The 23561-nt window shown below is 38.6% G+C and overlaps 1 protein-coding gene and 1 pseudogene across 14 annotated transcripts in view; one reads left to right on the forward strand and one right to left on the reverse strand.

Moving 5' to 3' along the window:
• Eml6 (EMAP like 6) overlaps nucleotides 1-23561 on the forward strand; it is a 316759-nt gene that overhangs the window by 109387 nt on the left and 183811 nt on the right. For all 14 annotated transcript variants that reach the window (XR_010040546.1, XM_063229384.1, XM_063229383.1 and 11 more), the window contains exons 3-4: nucleotides 18703-18862; nucleotides 20846-20944. Coding sequence is in view for 13 of the 14 variants with exons in the window: in XM_063229384.1 (XP_063085454.1) it covers nucleotides 18703-18862; nucleotides 20846-20944 (259 nt within the window). In the remaining variant the exon portion in view is untranslated. The remainder of the gene's footprint in view (nucleotides 1-18702; nucleotides 18863-20845; nucleotides 20945-23561) is intronic.
• On the reverse strand, nucleotides 642-15466 carry LOC100715184 (peptidyl-prolyl cis-trans isomerase D-like; annotated as a pseudogene).

A 23561-nucleotide genomic window follows, 5' to 3' on the forward strand; every position in this document is an offset into this window, starting at 1 on the left:
ATTTTTTGCATTTTTATAAGGTTTTGAAACTGTGTAATTTTAAATTTTATAACTTTTATTTTGAGAAAAATATCGTTAGTTCTAAACTGTAAACAACAAGGAACTGAAGTGTCTAAGGAAACACAGTAGGGATCATATATAAATAGTAACTCTTATATTGTCATATTACTGCCTTATTTTTTTGTTTGTTTCTAAGACAAAGTAATTGGCACTTAAAGAAGGAAAAGTTCATTTCAGCTCACAGTTTGTAGAGGTTTTAGTCTGTCGTCATCTGGCTCAAAGCAGTGGGGCATGCGAGGGAGATACTGCAGTGGAGAAACAGTCCATGGCAAAGAGGGCGGGCAGCAGTGAGCAGCAGCCGCAGCCGCAGCCGCCTGCCTCCGTTCTGTCCCTTTTTATTCCAGCTGCAGGACTATTGATTGGTGTCACTTATACCCAGGGTGGGCCTTTCCATTATGCATACCCAGAGCTACAATCCAGAGCCACACACCCTTAATCTCAATATTACTCACCATGGTCCAGCCACCTCTGAAAATACCCACCTCTAAGGACGTGAGACTTTGGGGAGACATCTAGATAATAAATCATTGCAATTGTTTTGAATAATCCATTGATAATATTCATGCAAAATTGGATCCTTATTAGGTAAACATTTTTGCATATACTGTTTGTCTCTCTCTGCTTTTATGTTCTGTTTGACTCACAGCAATTCTACCTGAAAAGCTTTATCTTCTGGTGCTATCTCTTGAGCTTGCTTAGAATTAGCCAATGCCTGATCATATTCTTTTCATCTTTTTCATCCTTGAGCTCTGAGATACAGTGCTTTGATATTTGATGGTTCTATTTTAAGAGCTTCAAAACAACTTGCTATTCCTCTGTGCCAATTTGACATCTTCAGTCTACAACAATATTTAGTACACAGCTTAAAGCTGTAGACTTCAGCCTGGATCTGTTTGCTTCCTCAATGACAGCCTTTGAGCTGTCCGTATACCTTAAAACCTTTGTGTATTTTTAGTGAAAACTTTCCACTTCTGAGACTTGAAAAAAGTATTTTCAGTGGTTTTTTTTTTAAGTCTTCTGTTACTAATAAAATTTACCCACGTCTTTTAGATCTGTAGCTGTGTCTTCAGGGGAATCTGGACACACGTTGCCAGAGCCTTCTTTTGGTAATGTTCCCCAGGCGTCACCTTCTTTCAGTTCTCTGCATTCTGCCATAATGCACAAGTTGGCAGGTTTTCACTGTTTACTTCTACATTTTCCAGTATCCTTGCCACATCCATTCCTCTAATTACTTGGCCAAACACTACATGTTTCTAATCCAAATGAGGAGTTGGAACTGTTGTGATAGAGAACTGAGAATCGTTTGTATTGGTCTGCATTTGCCTTATTCACTGAACTCTCACAATCATGCGTATACATTTTTAACTTCAGATTGTTCACCATAAATACTTTCTTCATCTGTCCCATTCTGATTTGAGAAATTTCTTCCCTGAATCATAAATTTCTTAATAATTCAGTGAAAAGACTATCTTTTGAAATGAAACAGTTTCCAAGTTATGGGTCCACTGTGTTTTTCTCATGTACATAATAGACAAAAATTTTCTGCAGTTTTGGGTACAATATCTGCAAAAAATTCTGAAACAGTTCAACCAACCTTTGAATGGTTAAGTTGGCCAACTTTTAAGTGTATCTATGTCTGCCTCTGTTTTGTGAAAACAGCCTCTGACATAAAAGCAGAAAAAGTTCCTTTTTCTACATAAATCCTCACTCCCTGCTGATGTCTGTGTGAGAGAGACTTGGGGGTAATTGGGGTTGGAGGGCTTAGCTTGTGGAGATGGGTGTGACACCTCCATTTGCAGACACGTGAAGGCAGGGTGCAGGCACTTCATGCACAAGTGGCCAAGAATTCAAATGGACCCTTCTTGGGGCAAAGCTGGTGGTGGCCACAACTGTATATTTTAACAAAATCAGACCTGGAAACTATTTTTGTCTGAGTTACCACCCACAGGGAGAAAATACTTCTGGGGTTGTTCTTGTCTGAGTCTTAAAATCTCATGGGTGTGATGTACAGTTGGTCACTTTTCCCTATGATTTTTGAGACTCTGTTCCCATAAAGAGCACTGTCTGAAATGTTCAGAGTAATAGTCTGAGGAAGTGGAAGTGATAAAATCACTCTGAATTCAACAGTACAATGATAGGCCATTTGGTACAGCCTTCACATCTGTGGCTCAGTAGGTGTGGTATAACGTGGTTGCTCCGCCTTATATTTTTCAAATCCTTTGACAATGTAAACAAGTAAATTAAGACTTATCCTGAAAATATTTACATGCTATTCTACAATAAAGGTAGAATATTTCATGAGCAGAGCAGATAGAAATACTAGTAACATTTTGTCATCTGGCAAAGTCATTGGGCCAGATGGATTCACTAATGACTTCTCTAAAGTATTTAATCAGACCTTACTGGAAGCACATGACTGGCATATTTAATTATCCTAAATTAACAGGACTTCTGCCAGCTATAACCTTCAATGCTTGAGTCATGCTTCTTGCTTAAGAAAGCTAAAGACAGATGAATAGCTCCAGAAGGCTGAGGTTAGCACAGACCCCTCTCATTAGTGAAACTTCTCATTAGCAAATTGTTGTGTTACAGTTTTAGGCAGTATTTCTCCTTTTGCAGAAAACGCACTGTGAGACTCTCCATGCTGATCAAACTCATTTTATCAGTAACAATTACACTGATGAGAACATCTGGGGGTTGGTAAATCTGATCTAGTCATCACACATCCCTTCCCACTTCCTGCTTATGGAAGACTTCTAACCCACCAGATGCCTTCCTTCTGTGTGTGTGTGTTCATTTTTGTTTCACTAGGGTAGTTTTTGTTATTTTATTTAATTTTTTATTTATGTAAAGGCAAGATAGATGCACAATTCAAACACTGCAGAAAGCCTTACGATGAAAACTGTTCGTGGCTCACCGTTTCTCATTTCCTATCCACTTTTAAAAATGGTACTGCAGATTGAATCCAAGGCCTTTTTCCTTTTTCCTGAGCTACATCTTCAGGCCTACTTTTATTAATTTATTAATTTTAATTTTAATTTTTGGAGACAGGATTCCATTGAGTCACTGAGTTGCCCAGACTGGGCCTAAACTTGTGATCCTCCAACTTCAGCCTCTGGCATTCACAGCAGTACCTGGTTTCCAATCCACTTTTAAAAAGAATGCCTTGAGTTCTCTGTGATTGTTCTCTCTGATGGTTGGTTCCACATCTCTAAACAGTATGATTGCTGACTTAACTTACTGTATGGCCTGTGTCCAGATGTCCCTCCAAAGCCTCATTCAGTCATAGGTTGCGCTTTTTAGAGGTGGCTGATATACAGTGTGTGATGCGAGGGTCAAGGATGTGATAACAGTATGAGAGTGTGTTACCTGCCCTAAATGTATATAGCCTGGATAAGAACTGACGGACAGAAAGAGGGTCATCGGTTGTCACTTGCTTGCTTTTTCTACCTTCTGCTTGCCATAAAGTGTTTCTTCTTTGGGATACCTCTCTGCCATGTCACCCTGCCTTGACGCCAAGGGGGTCTCTGTCATGACCCCCTTGAACTCTGGGGGACTACACACTGTAAAGCCAAAAACAACCTTTCCTCCTTTAACTTTGGTGTTGGGTATTTTGTCTCTGCAATGCGAAAAGATACTTACATATAACATTCTTATAACCCTACCTTTTCCTCACTAAAGGATTATTTTATCATTTTTATTCCCTTAACATTAACCTCTGTAGCTTTGAGTAATAGTTTTTATACTTTAATTTTATGAGGTCATCAACTAGAGATAGTGTCTTTTATCTCATAACATTATATGAAGATATTAGCAGCTTAAGTATTCTGATTGATTAGGATTCATTAGCTCAATAAAACATTTTTGAGATTCATCCATACTGTTTGTGAGTACTTCATTTCTTTTTATTGCAAAAACAATTCCATTCCAATACTCATTATATAACCTAATGGACATTTAGGTTACTTCCAATTTCTGATTACTATAAGCCTACTATAAAATTTGTAGACAAGTCTTTGTTTAGTCATTTTCTTTCATTTCTTTTGGCCAGATACTTAAGAGTGGAGTTGTTAGATCATGTGTAAGATCATATGTTTAACTTTTGTAAGAAACTGCCAAACTACTTTCCAAAATGATTACTATGCCTTTCCCCTGGTGATGTATAAGTGATGTATTCCAGTCATTCCATGTCCTCAACAACACTTGGCATTGCCAGTTTTTTTAATCTTACTATCCATGACAATGTTCGAGTCATTTGGCCATATTTTAAATTGGGTTTTATACTTTTTTATTGAACAGTAATCATTCTTTATTCTGGATACAACTCCTTGGTGATTTTTCTCCTTAATTTGGCTTGTCTTTACACTTTTACCTATAAAGGACCACAAGTTTTTTTTTTTTTTTGTCTTTTTCGTTTTTATTGGTACCAGGGATCGAACTCACGACTGCCTGCTTGCAAGGCAGGTGCTTATGCCGCTGATCTAAATCCCCAGCCCCCAAGGACCACAAGTTTTAAAATTCCAGTTTATACCAGCTTATCGATTTTTTTATTGTTTATATTATTTCTTCTCTAAGAAACCATTACCTTTAAAAGGTCATAAGGTTTTTGTTTTGTCTTGTTTTGATTTTTGCCTTTATATCCCTCAGTTGCATAGTTTAGCTTTTATCTCCTGGTCCATATGAGAAAGTTTTTGTGTGTGTTGAAGGCCAAGAGCTGAGGCTTTTCCCTATATGGATATCCAGTTATTCCAGCATTTAAAAATTTTTAGCTGATATACAAAAATATAAAAGTTGTACATATTAATGGGGATACCATGTAATGTTCAACACATGTACATGTTATGTAATGTTTAGTTCCCGTTCCATTTATTGAAAAATTTCCTTTTCTCATTGAGTTACCTCACACTTCTGTTGAAAGCAATTGACCATGTAAATGTGGGTCTACTTTTAAATTCAATTCTGTACCATTAACCTTTAGGGCTATCCTTATACCAATAACAGTCTGTCTTAATTCTGATTTTTTTTTTTTTTTTTTTTTTTTTTTTTTTTTGGTACTGGTGATAGAACTCCTGACCTCACGCTGGCCAGGGACACCACTGAGCTAAATGGCGACCAATTCTGATGTATTTTCATAAGGACTTTCTGTGGAACTTCACTGTCTCTTCCTACCTTATTCTCAGATTTGTTGATTTCAGAGTGTCTCATGTTATTCGTGCCTGGACTGGCTTTCCAAATCCTGTCCTTGCTTCAGATACTTTCTCCTTGGTGTGATGTCTTTGGGTAACATCTTGTCTGTTGTATGTGCTGTTTACCACTTTGATTTTGAGAAAGTGGTCTCATTTTTAAATTTTGGAAGATAGCTCACTATCATGCTCTATATATGTGACGCTTTCTGGCTTAGAATGTCAATTCCCAGTTTAGAATGTGGGGTAACTGTCACATGTCTGTGCCACTTAGCAGCTAGTTAGTATTAACACCATCTATGTTGTGCTAAGTAATTTGAGTCCTACCATATTAATCACTGTTTTAGGACTTTTAACTCTATATGATACCTTCTTTGAGGTAGGTAGTATTATTCTCATTTATGGACAAGACACTGAGGTCCAGAGTGGTTGAATAATTTGATAAACACAATTTGTAAGAAAGTATGTTTTGCCATTAGGTAGAGGAGTCATACTTCATTAATGTACTGGTAACTTTTACCAGCTCCCCAAGAGAAAAAAAATCTCTGCATACATATTCAGAAGTTTATTATAAATGTTACAGATTTACATATAATGATACATCATAAAATTTACAAATAATAAAGTATGTAATACTCTGTTATCAATTCCACATAGCCAATTGATTTTCATAGAATGCTTTATTGATTTTCTCAAAACTCTTGTGTCTGTGGTTAACCTATGACTGAAGAATAAAATGCTAGATTACTGTCTCATGCACAAAAGAAGTCTGTGGTTGGAGGTACAGCTCAGTGGCATGCACAGTGTCTGGGTTCAGGCCCCAGCATGTCTCATGCTGTGGACACATGAGTGTAGTTTTAACCTGAAATTTGGTTGATAGTTCCATTTGTGTTAAATAGATAAAACTGGACTTTAGTCATTTGCTAGTGAGATGAACAGCTTTTTTGTTGAACTGTGTAGTAATGTTTCAACACAAATACTTTGTAATTTTTTGTTCACAACGTAACAGCTACAGGTGGATAATTCTGAAATAATCTGCTTTGACTGATTTTAAACCACTAGGCAGACACTGAAAGTTAGAGCTGAAAAGAAAGATGCATTAAAAAATCATTCTCAAGTATTACTGCCATTCAGAAAAGATTGCAGTAAATAATCTCCAGATAACAAATGATAGTAAAAGGTATAAAAAAATTGAAACGATGAGTTTTGAGCATATTACCTTTGTTTAAATACAATTTATTGCAAGTTTATATAATTTGATTTTTAAAAATGACTGTTTAACATTAGTTCAAAAAGTTGTTGAAATTTCAGGTTTTGCTGGCCAATCTGAACTGTGCCACTGCATGCCATGGCAGTGAGCAGAGGAAACAGTGCATCAGTGAAGCAGATCTCCTCTGCTTCCTGGCAAGCCATGACAGTCTTAACCCCTCTTTCATACACCATGAAGATATTCCAGAAAAACAGTGCTGTACCAATGCAAGTATGGCACTACTCAGTATGCAAGATAGTGCATTCCTTTATTTTTATTTTTCATTTTTTAAAGAGATTAAGACAAAACAGTACATAACAAAGCAGATCAGAACAGAACATTGTAAGCAACACAGAATTTCACCAGAAAACAACCCATAATTAACAGTAACTACCACAATGTTTCTTTCTTTGAAATAGTTGAGTATAACTTCATATACAATAGTATCAAACGTAACAAAATAGTATAAAAACATTCAAGAGAATGAGAGTATTATAGGGCATTCAGAACCAAATAACAGAAAACAAACAATGGCTTCTATATTATCTCATTTTCCATAGAAAATTTATTTATACTTTCACAGGTAATAAAATCTAATAAGGTACAGCATGATAGAGCCAATGGAAACAGAAGAGCAAAAGCATGGTAGGATTTCAGAGTAAGATGATATTATATTATTACTGGCTATTATAATGACTTGTTTCCCTCAAATTAGCTGTTCATATCATCACAGATAATAAAATCAAACAAACCAGGAACCAACCCAGTCCAACTGATGAATGCAATCATTATAAGGCTTCAAAGCAATGTAATGGGGAATCATGATTACCATAAACTCTTATGTACTCTTACCATTTCTTACACTAGAGAGACTATACGGTATTTATACATGTGAGTTTGATTTATGTCGCTTATGAGTATGGTCTCAAGTTGTGCCCATTTATTAGTAAATATCTCAATGTGATCATTCTTTATAGCTGAGTAGTACTACATTGTGTAAAAATACCACAACTTTTTTATCCATTCCTCAGTTGATGGACACTTAGGTTGTTTCCAAGATCTGGCTATTAGAAATTGTGCTGCTATAAACATGGGTGCACATGTATCAGTGTGGTATGATGTTTTCAGTTCTTCTGGGAGTATGCCCAGAAGTGGAATAGCTGGGTAGAATGGGACCTCCAATCCCAACTTTTTGAGAAATCTCCATACTGACCTGCACAGTGGTTGCACCAGTCTACACTCCCACCAAAGTGCAGGAGAGTCCCTTTTTCCCGACAGCCTCTCCAGCATTTGTTACTGATACTTTTCTTGATCCTGGCCATTCTTTCAGGAGTGAGATGGAATCTCAGTGTGGTTTTAATTTGCATTTCTCTAATGACTAATGATGATGAACAGTTTTTCATGTATTTATTTGCCATTTGTATTTCTTCATCTGAGAAGTGTGTATTCATCTCAGATGCCCGTATTTGGATTGAGTCCTTGAGTTTCGGGGATCTGATTTTTTTTTAATTCTTTATATGTTTTAGACAGAAGTCCTTTGTCTGAAGGACAGTTCACTAAGATTTTTTCCCAGTTTGTGGGTTTTCTTTTCACTATGCTGGAGATTTCTTTTGACATGCAGAAACTTTTTAATAGGATGTGGTCCCAGTTACTGAATCTGGAAAGTAGTTCCCATGTGGTTTGATTCCTGTTCATGAATTCTCTACCTACCCCTATGTCTTCAAGATATTTACCTACTTTGTCTTCCAACAGATTTAGTGTTTCTGTTTTAATATTCAGATCTTTGATCCATTTAGATTTTAGTTTAGTATATGGTGATAGGCATGGGTCTAGTTTTAGTTTTTGGCATATGGAGAGCCAGTTTTTCCAGCACCATTTATTAAAGAGATTATCTTTCTTCCAGTGAACATGTTTGGCCCCTTTATCAAAGATAAGGTGGTTGAGTGTGTTAGTATTTGTGGTTGTATCTTCTAATCTATTCCATTGATCTTTAAATCTGTTTTTATTCCAATACTATGTTGATTTTATTACAGTAGCTTTGTACTATAACTTCAAGTCAGGGATTATGATGCCTCTTGACTTGCCTTTGCTGCTTAGAATTGCCTTTGCTATTCTAGGTCTCTTTTGGTTCCAGATGAATTTTTAAGTGAATTCTTTAGATCTATGAGATATGTTGATGGTATTTTTGTTGGGATTGCATTGAATCTATATAACAATTTTGGGAGAATGGCCATTTTCACAATATTTATTTCCCCTATCCATGAAGTAGGGATGTCTTTCCATTTTCTGAGATTACCTTTGATTTCTTTTTCAGGGTATTATAGTTTTCCTTATACAGATCTTTTACTTCTTTCATGAGATTAATTCCTATTTCATTTTTTTTTGGATACTAGTGTGAAGGGCATTGCTTCTCTTATGTCTCTATTCATAATTTTGTTGCTAGTGTATAGAAATTCTATTGATTTTTGAGCATTGATTCAGCTACATTGCTGAATTTATTTATTGTATCTAGGAGTCTTTCAATGGAGTTTTAGGGATCTTCTATGTAGAATATCATGTCATCTGCAAATGATGATAATTTAACTTCCTCTTTTCCTATCTTTACCCCTTTTATTTCTCTCTCTTGTCTAATTGCTCTGGCTAGTACTTCCAGTACTATATTAAAGGGGAGTGGTGATAAGGGACATCCTTGTCTTGTGCCTGATTTTAGGGTAAGGCCTTCAGTTTTTGGCTATTTAATATGATGCTGTATGTTGGTTTGTCATAGATGGCCTTTGTCATGTTAAGGTAAAGACCATCTATTCCAATTTTCTGTAAGTTTCTTATCATGAATGAGTGTTGGACCTTATCAAAAGCTTTTTATCTGCATCTATAGAAATGATCATGTGATTCTTACTTTTGGCTTTATTGATATGGTGGATTACATTTATTGATTTACATATGTTGAACCACCCCTGCATTCCTGGGCTGAATCCCACTTGGTCATGGTGTATAATCTTCTTGATGATTTGCTGCATCCTGTTTGCCAATATTTTATTGAGGATTTTTGCATCTGTGTTCATTAGGGAGATTGGCCTGTAGTTTTCTTTTTTTGTTGGGTCTTTTTGAGGTTTTGGTACTAGAGTAATATTTGCTTCCAGGAATGACTTAGGAAGGATTGCTTCCCTTTTGATTTCATTGAAGAGTTTGAGAAGTGTCGACATTAAGTTTTCTTTGTATTTATTGTAAAATTCCACAGTGAATCCATTGGGCCTGGGCTCTTCTTCGTAGGTGAGGAGTTAATTACATTTTCAATTTCACTGATAGAAATTGGATTATTCAGAAGTTTTACATCTTCTTGAGCCAGCTTTGGTACTTCATATGTTTCTAGGAATCTGTCCATTTCTTCTGTGTTATCAAACCTATGAGAGTAGAGGTTTTTGAAATAGGTGTTAATGGTCTTCTGTATTTCCACAGAGTCTGTAGTGATTTCACTTTTTTCATTCCTCATTGCATGAATTTGAGCTTTTTCTTTCCTTTTTAAAATTAGGATTGCTAGGGGCTTATCAACTTTATTTATTCTGTCAAAGAACCAGCCCTTTAATTCATTGATTCTTCGAATTGTTTTCTTAGTCCATACATATTACATTCATTTCTGTTCTGATTTTTATAATTTCCTCTCTTCTTTTGGCTTTGGACTTGACTTGCTCTTCTTTTTCTATATGTTTGAGGTGTAGCATCCCATTGTTTATTTGTATTCATTCTGTTTTCCTGATGTGAGAACTCAGTGCAATAAACTTTGCTCTGAGGACTGCTTTCATTGCATCCCACAGATTCCGGTAAGTTGTATTTGTATTTTCATTTGCTTGTAGGTATTGTTTAATTTCTTCTTTAATTTCCCCTGTGACCCACTCTTTGCTCAAGAGTGTATTATTCAGTTTCCATGTGTTTGTGGGGTTTTTGCAGTTTCTTTTATTATTAATTTCTACTTTCATGGCGCTATGATCTGATAGCATGCATGGGATAATTTCAACTCTTTTGCGTTTATTTAAATATGTTCTGTGGGCTAGTATGTGTCCTATTTTAGAGAATGTCCCATGTACTGCTGAGAAGAATGTATATTCTGATATTGTTGGATGGAACTCTCTGTATATGTCTATCCAGTGCATTCGTTCACAGGTGTTATTCAGTTCTCTTATTTCTTTGCTGATTTTCTGTATAGTGATTCTGTCCCTTGGTGTCAATGGTGTATTAAGGTCTTCTGTTATAATTCTGCTATTGCTAATTTGATTTTTCATTTCTGTTAATACTTGCTTTGTATAACTGGGTGCTCTGGTAGATATATATTTAAATTGTTATCTCTTCCTCTTGAAGTTTTCCCCTAACCAGTATGTAGTGACCTTCTTTATCTCTTAGGATCATTCTTGGTTTGAAGTTCACATTGTCTGCAAACAGAATAGCTGTCTCTACTTTTTTTTCTTTTGGTTCCTGTTGCATGTAGTATTGTTTTCCATCCATTGACTTTCAGTCTGTGAGTTTTCTTTTGTGTTAGATGGGTTTCTTATAGACAGCATATGGTTGGATGTTGTTTCTTGATCTATTCTGCAAATCTGTTTCTTTTAATAGGTGAATTGAGACCATTTACATTAATGGCTATAACTGTTATATACTGGTTTATTATGGACATGTCATCTTTCTGCTGTTTCATCTTTATCATTCCATTCTGTTTGTCTGCCTTATTTAGTGGTTTTTTTCCTATGTGTATTTAAACTGTCTTTCAGTGTTCTTTCATGGTTGGCTTGGTGATCCTGAAGTTCTTCAGCTGTTCTTTATCATGGAAGTATCTTATTTCTCCATCCATTTTGAAGGACAGTTTTGCAGGGTATATCAGTCTAAGGTGGAAATCATTTTCCTTTAGGATCTGAAATACTTCACTCCATGCTCTTCTTGACTTTATTGTTTGTGCTGAGAAGTCTGCTGTGATTCTGATAGGCTTTCCTTTATAGGTGATCTGTCTCTTCTAACAGCTTTTAATATTCTATTTTTATGTTGGATTTCTGGGATGGTAATTATTATATGTCTGGGTGTAGTTTTATTTTGGTTATGGCTATTTGGAGTTCTATATGCTTCACTAATCCTATGTCAGTTTGCATTCTCATGTTTGGGAAATTTCCAGCTATTACTTCTGTAAATAGTCTCTTGATATCATTTGTGTGGTCCCCTTCTTTTTCATTTATCCCTATCCATCGTATGTTGTTTTTATTTGAGTCATCTTGCAGCTGTTGGATTGTTATTTCCTTATTCCTTGTTATTTTTAAAAGATCTTTCCTTTCCTGTTCACTAGCTGCAATCTTATCTTAGAGATCTGAAATTCTGTCTTCACTTTTGTTGAGGTGGTTTTGACAACTTTCAATGGAACTTTTGATTTCCTGTATATCTCTTTGAATCTGTTTTATGTATTCTGTTTGTTTCTCATATTGTTCATCTAGGGACTCTTTTTGTGTTGTTCCTCTAATTTTTAAACTGTGTCTTCTTTAGATGTGTTCAGCATCTCCTTCATTTAATATTTCTTCTTTTACCTGGGAGATTATTTCTATTTTGAATTCCTTTAAAACTTCGCAGAGTCGCTTCTTTATTTCAGTTAGTATTATTTCATGCATATGGCATATATTTTCTTCTATGTACATGGCTCCTAGGCTTTCTTGGGATGGGCTGGATGTTTGAGATTGCATTTTGATCTTTTGTTTTGTCGTTTTCCTTTATTTCAGTGTTTGAAGTGTTGTTCCAAGGCTTCCCCTGGGCGTGCTGGAAATTGTCTCCTATGTCCTGCACTCCTGGAACTCCTCTGGTAGCAGCTCCCTCCTGGGGCAGCAAGGCCCCCGGATTAAAAGAAAGTTACCAGGCGAGGCTCAGGCAGGCTTAAAACTTCCTTAAGCTGCACAGCTCCCCACTCTGGCAGCAAAGCTCCCTGATCCAAAAGAAGGCCATCAGGCGCTGTCCAGGTAGCCCTGAACCCCACCAAGCCCAATCTAGTGTGGCCACAAGCTGGGTGAATCCCCAACCACCCAGAGCAAGGATCTCAAACTCTCCTGGGTATTGGATGTTGTGCAAGCATCCACCTCCTCGGGTGGTGAAGCTCCTGGGCCGAAAGAAGGTCACCTGGGCGTCCTAGGCAGGCCTCAAACCTCTGCAATGCAGCTTCATCCTCTGGGCAGTAGTGGTTGCATTTTGGACCGAGAGAAGGTCACCGGCAAGGCCCAAGCAGGCCTCTGCAGCCCATTCCTTTATTTTTTAAGATCATATCAATTCTCATTGGATGCACTACTGATCATGCTTATTGAAAAGTCCAAATTGAGGAGTGGCCCTGCTCAACACTGGATCATACCAGTATGTTGGGGCTTATGTAGTTCAAGAAAATGGAATGGATTCTTGTGGCCTGAGTTTCTGTTGTTTTTATTCATATTACCTAGACTCACCTGGAAGGTGAAGGTGTGTCAGAGCAGGTCACAGCCCGAGTGGCAGGACTGCTAGGCACATCACTGGGATTGAGAGGCACATCTGTAGGGACCAGGACTGGAACACCACCACCCCTGGCAAGGCTTCACTACTGCCAGGCCACTGCATTGAAATCAAGGCTTCCTCTGGTCGCTGTGCCTGCACAGGTGCAGCCACTGAACTTGGGTCACTTCTTCACCCTACAGAGCAGCAGCCTCCACTCTGCCTTCACAGTCCAGCCCTAACACTGCTCCATCTGTGTCTCCAGCATTGCGGAACTTTGCTTAAGATTATGTTCAGGGAAGGGAGGGAGAAGGTCTTGTGCTGTGCGAATAAAGTTAATACTGCGAGGTTCACTGATGAGCTTAGGTAATAATGAAATGAAGTTTTGTAAGGTAGAATTTGTTAACATTTATTAAATTGTGAACTTGGAACAAGTAGACATAATCTTTTGTCTTGTGGAATCAAGAATGATTAGTGTTGGTTAGTGGTTTTTGTTCAGCCTCCTAACGAAGACTACCTCTTTCCATGACCTTACTAATCTTCTCCCTTGCTCAATATATTTGGAAATCTTCCTGATCTCATCTGACATGAAGATAGTGTTTTTTTTGCCTTCCTGGCATACTACCAAAATGAATCAATTTCTTCTCCTAGATAGGTTATGAAAGTCCTGCTCCTCTGTGCTTTCTATTGCTATGGTAACAGAAGATGGGATTTCCCAATGGAACTAGATTTATATATACACAGAGAAAATCATTTCTTTCAAAGCTTGATTCCTTTTTTGTTGCCATATATATCATACAATAAATGCAATAAACTGAGTAACGAAGGGAAAAGACAGTGACGCCAAACCTTTCTGGGTGGATGTGTAGTGAGACTTCCATTTTATTGAGACCTTTCATGGAAGGGAATCAATTTAAAAAGTTTCAATATTGTAACATTGCTGTTGTAACTATAAAAGTTTCTGAAATGCACCCAAGTTTTCTTAGAAAGAGTTGGATTTATGAATTCTATACTGGAAGACAACTTGCAAATATAAATAATATTAATGCTCCCCATAAGAGAAACGAATCACAACACTATGATACGGTAACTAAGACAAAAGAAGCCTGGGGCTTTGTGTAATGATGGTGCTTTCTGCTTGTATAATTTCCTTGATAGTTTGGCTGCATCTCATGAAATATAATCACATGCTCAGGAACTCTGGGAACACAATTCTATCACAGTCTTGTAATTAGATACCAACATATAAGCTTTGTGAGTCAGTCTAAAGGCTTTATTGTAGGGTGGCTTCTCTTGGTTAGGCACTCTGGGGAAGACGCAAAGTGCAATTTAAAAGTATGTAACAAGGGTTAGACTTGAGAAATGAGGAGTGTTCACTTGCAACTGAAATCCCAAAGGTATTTTGGCATTGGACAAAAGCAGATTGCTCTCAAAATGACTTCCATGAAATTCTTGAGTTCATCGATGAATGTAGAGATGTGGAAGCAGGGCATACTGTCAATACCCTGACATAGCTTGAAATTAAGACGCTTAATTAAGCAAATGTGTCTGCAGCTTCAGCGTTACTGAAACTTTACATTATGCTCTTGCAAATCAGTCATTAAATTTCATGAGTTTCTTTTTTTTTTTGAAGTTTAAGAAGTGCTGTTGAATATGATATGACAACTTTAACATAAAAGTAAGTCTCAGCTGTGTTCTGAAAGCTGCACCAGTTCTGTCATTGCTCAGAGTTTCTGGAAGTGGAGGGGAAGGAAAACAGTGAAGTGAATAAAGCTGGTTCTGGACTGTCCCTGTTCCTGATGTAGACATGAATGAATAGTAACATTCCGGGTCACTCTCAGCAGTCCTATTGCTTGTGAGGCAGAGAAGTGATATCAGAGACTTCAGGCTTATGGAAAGAAAAATGGCTAACTTGGTAATATGCTCCACTGCAAAGAAGGAACCTGAAATGGGCACTGTGGGCTGGGAGAGACAATTTCAAGATAGGCATAGAAAAACTCGGGGAGGAAGGAAAATGAGCTTCTTAAGAAATGCCATAAATTAACAGTCCTTCCTATGACCAAAAAGAAAACTAGTAACCATAGAAAAAATACTACAACTCTGAAATAGGGTGTGTGTGGGTAGTACTGCTGGCTGAATGACTTAGACTGGTAAGTTATTCTGAAGGCCTCCGTGAAGGTTTCTTGAGAGCTGTTCTTAGATTTCTTTCTTCTCTTTCCAAGAACCATCTGAGAAAAGTCAGGAATTGTGAAATTGCAGAGTGTAGTGTCAAACAATGACTTAAAAACGATTCTCACTGCTTCAGAATCTAGAAATGTAGCAAGTATCTGAAACATTTTCAAATACAGTTGTGATCCCAGCAGATGAGCTTGTCCTGAGAAGCACCGCCGGCCTTCCAGGGGGAATGCTGCTGCTGCGCTCTGTTCTTTAGTCCTTGGGTAGAACTGGCTGCCTGCAGCAAAGAGAAGAGGCAGCTCGGCCGCAGGACTGCCGGCATCATTCACTGCCCTGGCAGCACGCCGAGCACTGGCTCACGTTTACTCTGCCGCCCAGGTGCAGTGATGCAGGGCGGGCGCACGGCACTCTAGTCCTGTTTTTCACCGATGTTGGGTCTCCCCCAGCAGTGGTGCTCACCTGAGGAGTCCCTTGGTTTCCCTACTATAACTCAGGTGCAGTTAGGGTCACCTCTTCCCAGGATGAGGCTCACAGGCTTCAAACTATAGCTAAGCTCTCTGAGTTACAATCCCAGTTGACTAACCCAAGATCGTGTGTCAAGTTTGACGTTCCTGAGCTTTTTCTTAGCCTCGGATGTCCCAAACCTTCTTTTCTCTCTCACCCTGGAAGAGCTCCTGAGTCATCTTTTGTCTGCCTCGCTGTCTCTCACGTAGCTCCTGACCGGCTTCCTTGCCTCTTCCCTTAGTACCTCGCCCAGTTCTGTCCCTTCTATTGCAACTCACTGTGAAGCGTCATGTTGTGCCCTACTAGTTAACTGTCAGTGGGAGCCTACTTTCTGATTAAAGGGGCTTCCCTGGTCTCCTGGATCCATCTTATGTCCTTTCTTGGCAAGATTCTCACCTATGAGCACTACCTTTTCATCTGAATGCCCTTTTGCAGTCTTGTATTTTTTGTTGAGTTCAAGTCATGTTGCCTAGTCTAGCCTCAAATATATGCACTCAAGTGATCTTCCTGCCTCAGCCTCCCTAGTATCCAAGAATAGCAAGCATGTGTCACTACACCTGGCTTCCCTTGTCTTTTATATTAACTTAAGCCCTCCCTAATGTCTTGGGCAGCTGACCATTCCATCTTCCACCTTTCTGTGTTACTGTGTGTGTATGTGTGTGTCTGATAATAATTTTTTGGGGGGGTACAAGGGATCGAATTCACGACCTAATGCTTGCCAGGCAGACACTTATGTTGCTGAGCTAAATCCCCAGTCCCTATAGTCAGTAATTTGTTTACATGTCTATCCTTTGTCTGGTGGGCTTCTTGAAAGACAGGCAGTGTATTTTCTGTTTATGTATCTATCACACTGCCCAATATTCTAAATCCTTAAACAAAGTTTTGTTGAAAGAATTAATGAGCCGAAATACATGTTTGCTGTAGGTAGGATTTTCCCAGATGGCCTCCATCCACTTATTTAATGGAGCAGACATAATGCTTCGTCCCCTTCTCACAGTTTTTTAGGACATCTCCAGCTGTAGTTTGCAGGCTCCAAGGTCTCGGTGGTAAAGCTTACTCCCTGGGGTGTCCAGGAGGTGGGACATAATGGAGGCCTTCAGGTCCTTGGGGAGGTGCTCCTGAAGGGGACTGTAAGACCCCAACTCCTTCCTCCTCCTCTCTTTGGCCCCTTGCATGGGAGCAGTTTGGCTCTGCCTTGCACTCTTGCTGTGATGTGCTGCCACGGGCCTCAGGCACCAGGGCAGCCAGTCATGGACTGAAATCTTTAAAGTTGAACTGAAATAAGCCTTTTCTCTTGATTGTCTCATAATAGTTTTAACCAGAAGCCAACACATTTGCATACCTTCTATTATTAGACATATCTCAGTGAAACACCTTCGGAAGGTCCTTTTGTACTCCGTCATCTCTCATCAGCCCCGAGTGCTGAAGTATCCTACAACCTTGAGAAGTTTCAAAGGCCTTACTTGGCATTCATTTGTTGTGAAAAGATACCCTTTTATATGTGCTTTCTTTTTGTATTATTTCCTTATAAATATTCCTAAAGGTACCTTTTCTAGAAAGCACTTATTACACAGCCAATTCTCATGTAAGGCAGTTTGTTTCCGAGAGGTGTGCAAGATCCACATAGACATGAGTCTGTTGGTGGTTGTACAGAATGTGAGTTACTCAGCGATGGTGCTGAAACTTGTATTAAGTGTTCACTCTGAGCAAGGCACTGTACAGAGTGTTTTTATGTTCATTATATTATCTATTTTATATATTATCTCTGTTGTGGTCATTACAGAAACCAAAGACAAAAGAGTAATTTTTGCAAAAAATTAGAGATAGTAAGGGATACCTAATAATTAAATCCTCTGATTCCAGAGCACATAATCCTAATACCTGAATACTGAATACTGAAAAAAATAAAACTGCTTTTGCTTGCTGTGAGAACAGATGCTGAAAATTGAAACTGGAAAACATTCTACTTGTTAATTGCATGAACACAGCTATCTGCTAGTTTTCTCTGTAGGTTATGGGCTCTGTTTTGTTTTTGTTTTTGTTTTAAATTCCCAACTCCTACGTTTAGAAGGCTGCAACTTTTTTTTTGTCTTTTTCGTTTTTTTATTGGTACCAGGGATCGAACTCACGACTGCCTGCTTGCAAGGCAGGCGCTTATGCCGCTGAGCTAAATCCCCAGCCCTGCAACTTCTTTATATCATGAATTTAATACGTAGAGCTTTCTCATCTAGAAATAGTGATGACAGCCTTTCTCCTGCCTCTGACTGTTAGCAGCTCCTGGAAATATTGGTTGGTATTTGACAAAGTTTTATTTTGTTTAGACTACAGAGGAAGAGCCAGGGATTTAGCTTGTGGTTCAAGTGCTTACATGATAAATGCAAGGTTGGGAGTTTGATCCCCAGTACAAAAAAAAAAAAAAAAAAAAAAAGAACATAGACTACAGAGGAAAATTGTTACAAAACCCACAGTCATTTGTGCTTTTCTTGGTGTCACAGTGCTTTGTGTAAAGTAGAAATTTTCATTTAAAATGTATATTCTATGGTAACACACACAGAAACAACCTGACTTCAGGGCCCTTGTGCTTTGAAATCCTAATGAGGATAGTACCAAGTGCTTCTGTATGCAAGTTTCATTAACTGAGAAGTTACCTTTCTCCTAGCAATGGCATGTTTTTTCAAATTAAGGACAAAAGCTTGCTTGAAAGCTGAGTAATATTTTGAAAATCAGGAAATACTGTATAACATAAGGCAATTATAAAACCATGTAGAAGATTTTCTGATTGGAGAATTATAATCATAATGGTGTCTGGTAGTCAAGGTAACCAAATAGGTAAGATTAGATGAAATTACTATTGAGTTGGGCTAGGCTTCTCTTTGCCAAAGCTGGACATTGCAATTTAGACCCACCAGGTAATTAAATACCTTGGGACAATTAGACTTTTTTTTGAGGTCATCTGGTTAGATGACTGATTTAAAATGAGAAACAAATTTGGGTGAAACATTATCAATGTCTCTGTTCAGTTAGAAGATGTGAAGAGACCTTTTTCTTTTTCAGCCTTGCCTTACACCCCAACAAAACTTTGATTGCAACTGGCCAGGTTGGGAAGGAGCCGTATATATGCATATGGGATTCTTACAATGTTCAGACTGTGTCTATTCTTAAGGATGTCCATACGCACGGAGTTGCCTGCCTGGCTTTTGACTCAGATGGACAGGTGTGTATCTTTCTTTGATTGTTTCTTTAATGATTTGTTTTACGGTCCACCTAAAATTGTAATGTAAATAACCACCCAGTTTTGATGGCCAGCTTGGCAGCTTCCGTGAATCCCTCACCTTTTCCAAGCTGGGCTCCAGTTTCAGTCCCCCTGGTCCCGCTATCTAGATTAAAAAACCTCCGTTATTGAAGTTACAAACTCATGAAACTAGGTCCACCGTGGTTCAAAAATCCGTTTTGTTACCCACTGCTAGTTTCTCACTTGTAACTGTGGCTGCTGCAAGCCATTTTCACAGACCTCAAGCATTATTTATTGTTCCTTGCTTTCTGAAGCTAACATCACCTGCTAATAATCCACTGGAAAGTTTCTCTTTGATTCTTTACCTTGAGGTTGCTTTAAAACCTCCCTCCTTCCAATTCAAATAATGATTCCTGTGAATTTGTAAGTTGGAATTTATCCTGTCCATCCCATTCTCTGAGCCACTGTTTTTTAATTTCCCAGATAGATCCATGCTTGGCTTATTTTAAATAACTTCTTTTTTTTTTTTTTTATCTGTACCAGGGATAGAACTCACGACTTCCTGCTTGCAAGGCAGGTGCTTATGCCGCTGAGCTAAATCCCCAGCCCCTTAAATAACTTCTTAACTAGTCTCTTTAATAGTCCATTTCTTGTTAATGTATTTCACCAACTGAGAGAAGCATCAAAATATTTTTAAAACCAACAATCTTGAAGCATCACTGAAAGAAGTTTACGCTTTATACATGGCCATTCTAGGATAACAGCTTTTCTAGCCGTGTCTCCACAGTTGCCATGGAGAGCAACTGGAGGCACGAGGGAGATCCCTCTCTCAGATCTTGCATCTTTGCACCTCCATGTCCATTGTCATGCTGGTCTCATCTGAAGAGCCCTGCTTACAAGCTTTGCCCTCGAGGTACTTTAGACATCTTCATGAAAGCATTGTAAACTCACAATGAAGTTCTCTGCCCTTCCTTGGACAGCCACATTTTGAGGCCAGTCTGTGTTACATAGTGACTTCGAGGCCAAACTGCACCACAAAGAAAGACCCTGTCTCAAAAAAGATCAAGACCAAATGAAACCAAAATACGAGTCCTTTGTCCATGTTATATTGAGTTAGAATTCAGCCGTTCTCCAGGTTCCATTTCGCAGGGTAGGTTCAGGAAGTGGACTGTGTGGTACTTAACTGTTAGGAGAAATAACCACCCATTCGATTGCCATGGTGGATTTCATGGCTTGTTGATATCTTTTGCTTCAGGTTTGCAGTAATTCCTAGACAGAGTTTAGTGGAATCAAATGATATTTAGAAAATGACAAATGGCCCATTACCTTGTAATTGACAGAAGGCATTTGAAAGATTTCTAAAGGTATCAATGAAGCCTGTCACTACGAATGAAAAATAGATTTCTTTTGGCCTTTTGTCACTCAAGAAATGAATTTTACTTTAACCCATATTTGTTATTCTTTTTTGTATTTAAAAAACAACCTGAAGGGGCTGGGGCTTTAGCTCAGCGGCATAAGCACCTGCCTTGTAAGCAGGTGGTCATGAGTTCAATCCCCGGTACCGATAAAAATGAAAAAGACAAAAAAAAAAAAAAAAAAAAACAACCTGAATGAAATTCGTCTACTCTAATTTTCTTACATGGCTAAAATTTTAACTAAAATCTTAATGTGAAGAGTGGCTTCCACTCACTTACCAGTGCTTTCATGGAAGTTTAGATGTATGTTTTTGTGTTTAAAAAGAACAAATGAACATTGGCTTTTATGTCTACATTTTGTCATAGTCTAACAGAAGTCATTAATTGTGGTATCTTTAGTTGTGGGTTTCAGATAGATTTTGAGAATCAGTTTTTCCAAAAGAAACCCAACACTTAGCTATGGTAGGTAATCAGTAACTATTGTTGAATGTAAGCATGAATAATAGGAAATCTTCTCAACACTTTCAGGTGTTATTATTCTTTTTCTTAGCGTTTAGCCTCTGTGGGATTAGATGCCAAAAACACAGTCTGCATCTGGGACTGGAGAAAGGGAAAACTTCTGGCTTCCGCCACTGGCCATTCTGATCGGGTAAGACCTTTTTTAAGTCAAACTGTACAGGTTTTAGGACTGTGAAGTAATTGTGATACCACTTTTCAGACTTGTGTACTTTTAAAAGTAAATTTTCCATGTAAGGATTTTTTTCCTTTATGTTCAACTTTGAGTGAACCATTTCTTTTACAAATTGAAAATTGCTGGGGGATCTCAAAAAGATGACAGATAGATAAACAGCAGAATACAGAGGCTCCCTGAGACAGACAACTCAGATGCCAGGATAAAATACCATGGAGAGGTGCAGACAGAGGGAGATGGATCCTCTCGACCCAGGAAGAAACTAAAGGGAAAAGAGCTGGTCAAACATGCAGTTCCAGGGCTACCATTGGAGCAGCTAAGATTAGCGGCCAGGGTGCTCTCACTGTGGTGCCCAAACTCATGTGGCCACGACTCCCTGAGCTGCCCAAACTCTCGCTGCTTCAACTGAGCTGATGGAACTCCCCCCCCCCATGGAACTCGTTGGAACCGTGGATGCACTGAAGTCACAAGTCGGCGAGCCCAAGGGAGAACAGAGCCGGCAAGGGACCTGCGTTACCTGCAGTGAGTGCTAGGAATTAGACCCTCCCATGGAAAAGGGGTGACCAACTGGACCACATGTTGGAATTGGGCAAGACTGGCAGGAACAAGGAACAGCAGTTATCCCAGACCAAATTGGTGGGATATCCTTGGCCTGGGTCCCGCCTCCGGCCAGGATCTAATAAATCACTCCAAACCAATTCCTTACATGTGGTCCACACTAACGCAGTGAAGGCTCCCACAGGTTGATTGACCCAGAGCGGAGGAGCCAGCATAGGCTGCCCCTGTTTGAACCTCAGTGACCAATATCAAACTGGAAAGGGCAGAAAATCCTAGCAGTGCACTTCAGAAGAACCATAACCAATAAGGAAAGGGGCTCGGACCTCCTCTATACACCTATTTGGAAGAAACCAAAAACATGACAAGAGAAAGAAACAAGAAAAAGTCCCCAGCCCCCAGCCCTGAGAACGTTGATACATGAGAGGTAAACACAAAAGAGGCTCCTGAGGGCAGCAAACATGCAATATCAGACACAGCACCAGTGGACATAAAGAGATATCTTCAGGACCTCATAGATGAGCTCAAAAGTGAAATATTTAATCAAGTAAAGCAAGATATAAGTAGATTAATAAAAGAAATGCTAAGCACCTCTCAAGAAAACAGAGATGGAAGAATGGAGGAACACAAAAAAAGGAGAGAAACATCTGATGAAGAATATAAAGAAGACCTAGAGTACATGAAGCAGGTTCAAAGAGATTTACCAGGAAATAAAAAACTCCATTGAAAGCTGGCAAAACTGTTTGAAAGAAACTAAAGATATACTATCAAAACTTGAAGACAGGTTTGCAATGTGTGATCGTGAAAGGAAAAATCTCTTAAAATTAACAAAGAAACAGGCAGTAACAATACAAAAGCTAGAAGACGACAAAGAAGATCTATAACTTAAGAATAAAGAATGTAAATGAAGAAGCAGGAATAAAAACAAAGGAAATACAAGGGCTATTCACAGAAATAATTAAACTTCCAAAGCATAGGAAAAGGAAATGATATTCAGATGTATGAGGTATACAGAACTCCAGACACCTACAACCAAAACAGAGCTACACCCAGGCATATAATAATCAAGATCCCAGAAATTCAGTAGAAGAACAGAATATTAAAAGCCATCAGAGAAAAGAAACAGGTTGCCTATAAAGGAAAACTCATCAAAATCACGGCAGACTTCTTGACACAGACCATCAAATCAAGAAGAGCTTGAAGCGAAGTATTCCAAGCCCTGAAAGAAAATAACCTCCAGCCCAGATTGATAGATCCTGAAAAACTGTCTCCAGAAATTAATGGAGAAACAAGATGCTTCCAAGACAAAGAGGAACTGGGGGAATTCGCAACCACCAATCCAACTCTACAGAGAATACTGAAAGACATTCTAGAGAGAGAAGTACCAGGATTTCAGGAACAGTGGCAGAGAGGCCTCAATGAATGGAGCAGAAAGTGGAATGAAGGAGAAAAGCAGACAACTAATGGCAGAAAAATAGCACAACAGAAATGATGCAGACAAGGTTGGCTATAATCTCTAGTATAGATGGCCTTGATACCCTAAAAAAAAAATAAGAAAAGAAAAAAAGAAACACAGGCAGGGTGGATCAGGAGGACAGGGTCCACTGAGATACTCTATATAGGAAATATAATTAACCTGAAAAAGGGTTTACAGACCGAAAATCAAATATGAGAAAATGCTCTATGTGACAGGGAACTAGAGAGTAATAGGGGCAACTAGACCCCACCTGCAGATAGGTTGGAAAGACAGGTTTTGTAGGTAAAGGAATACAACTTGAGATTAAGTCCAGGAGGAGAAGGTTCGGAACCACTTAGGTAAATAGCAGGTTGCTCCCTCAATCTACAAACTGAGGGAGTTGGTGGAACTCAAAAATGCACAGTGCACCCTGTGGGAGTGAAAGGGGAGAAATAATCTAAAAAAAGAAGGCAGAGGATATTGTTAATAGTGTATCAAGATTTAAAACCCTCATTACTCACATTGCTCTGTTTAGATAGATTATATTCTGTCCCAGTTTGTCTA

This window comes from Cavia porcellus, unplaced genomic scaffold, assembly GCF_034190915.1.
Source record: "Cavia porcellus strain 051 isolate PalLab524CR breed Dunkin Hartley unplaced genomic scaffold, mCavPor4.1 scaffold_18, whole genome shotgun sequence".
Taxonomy (NCBI): domain Eukaryota; kingdom Metazoa; phylum Chordata; class Mammalia; order Rodentia; family Caviidae; genus Cavia; species Cavia porcellus.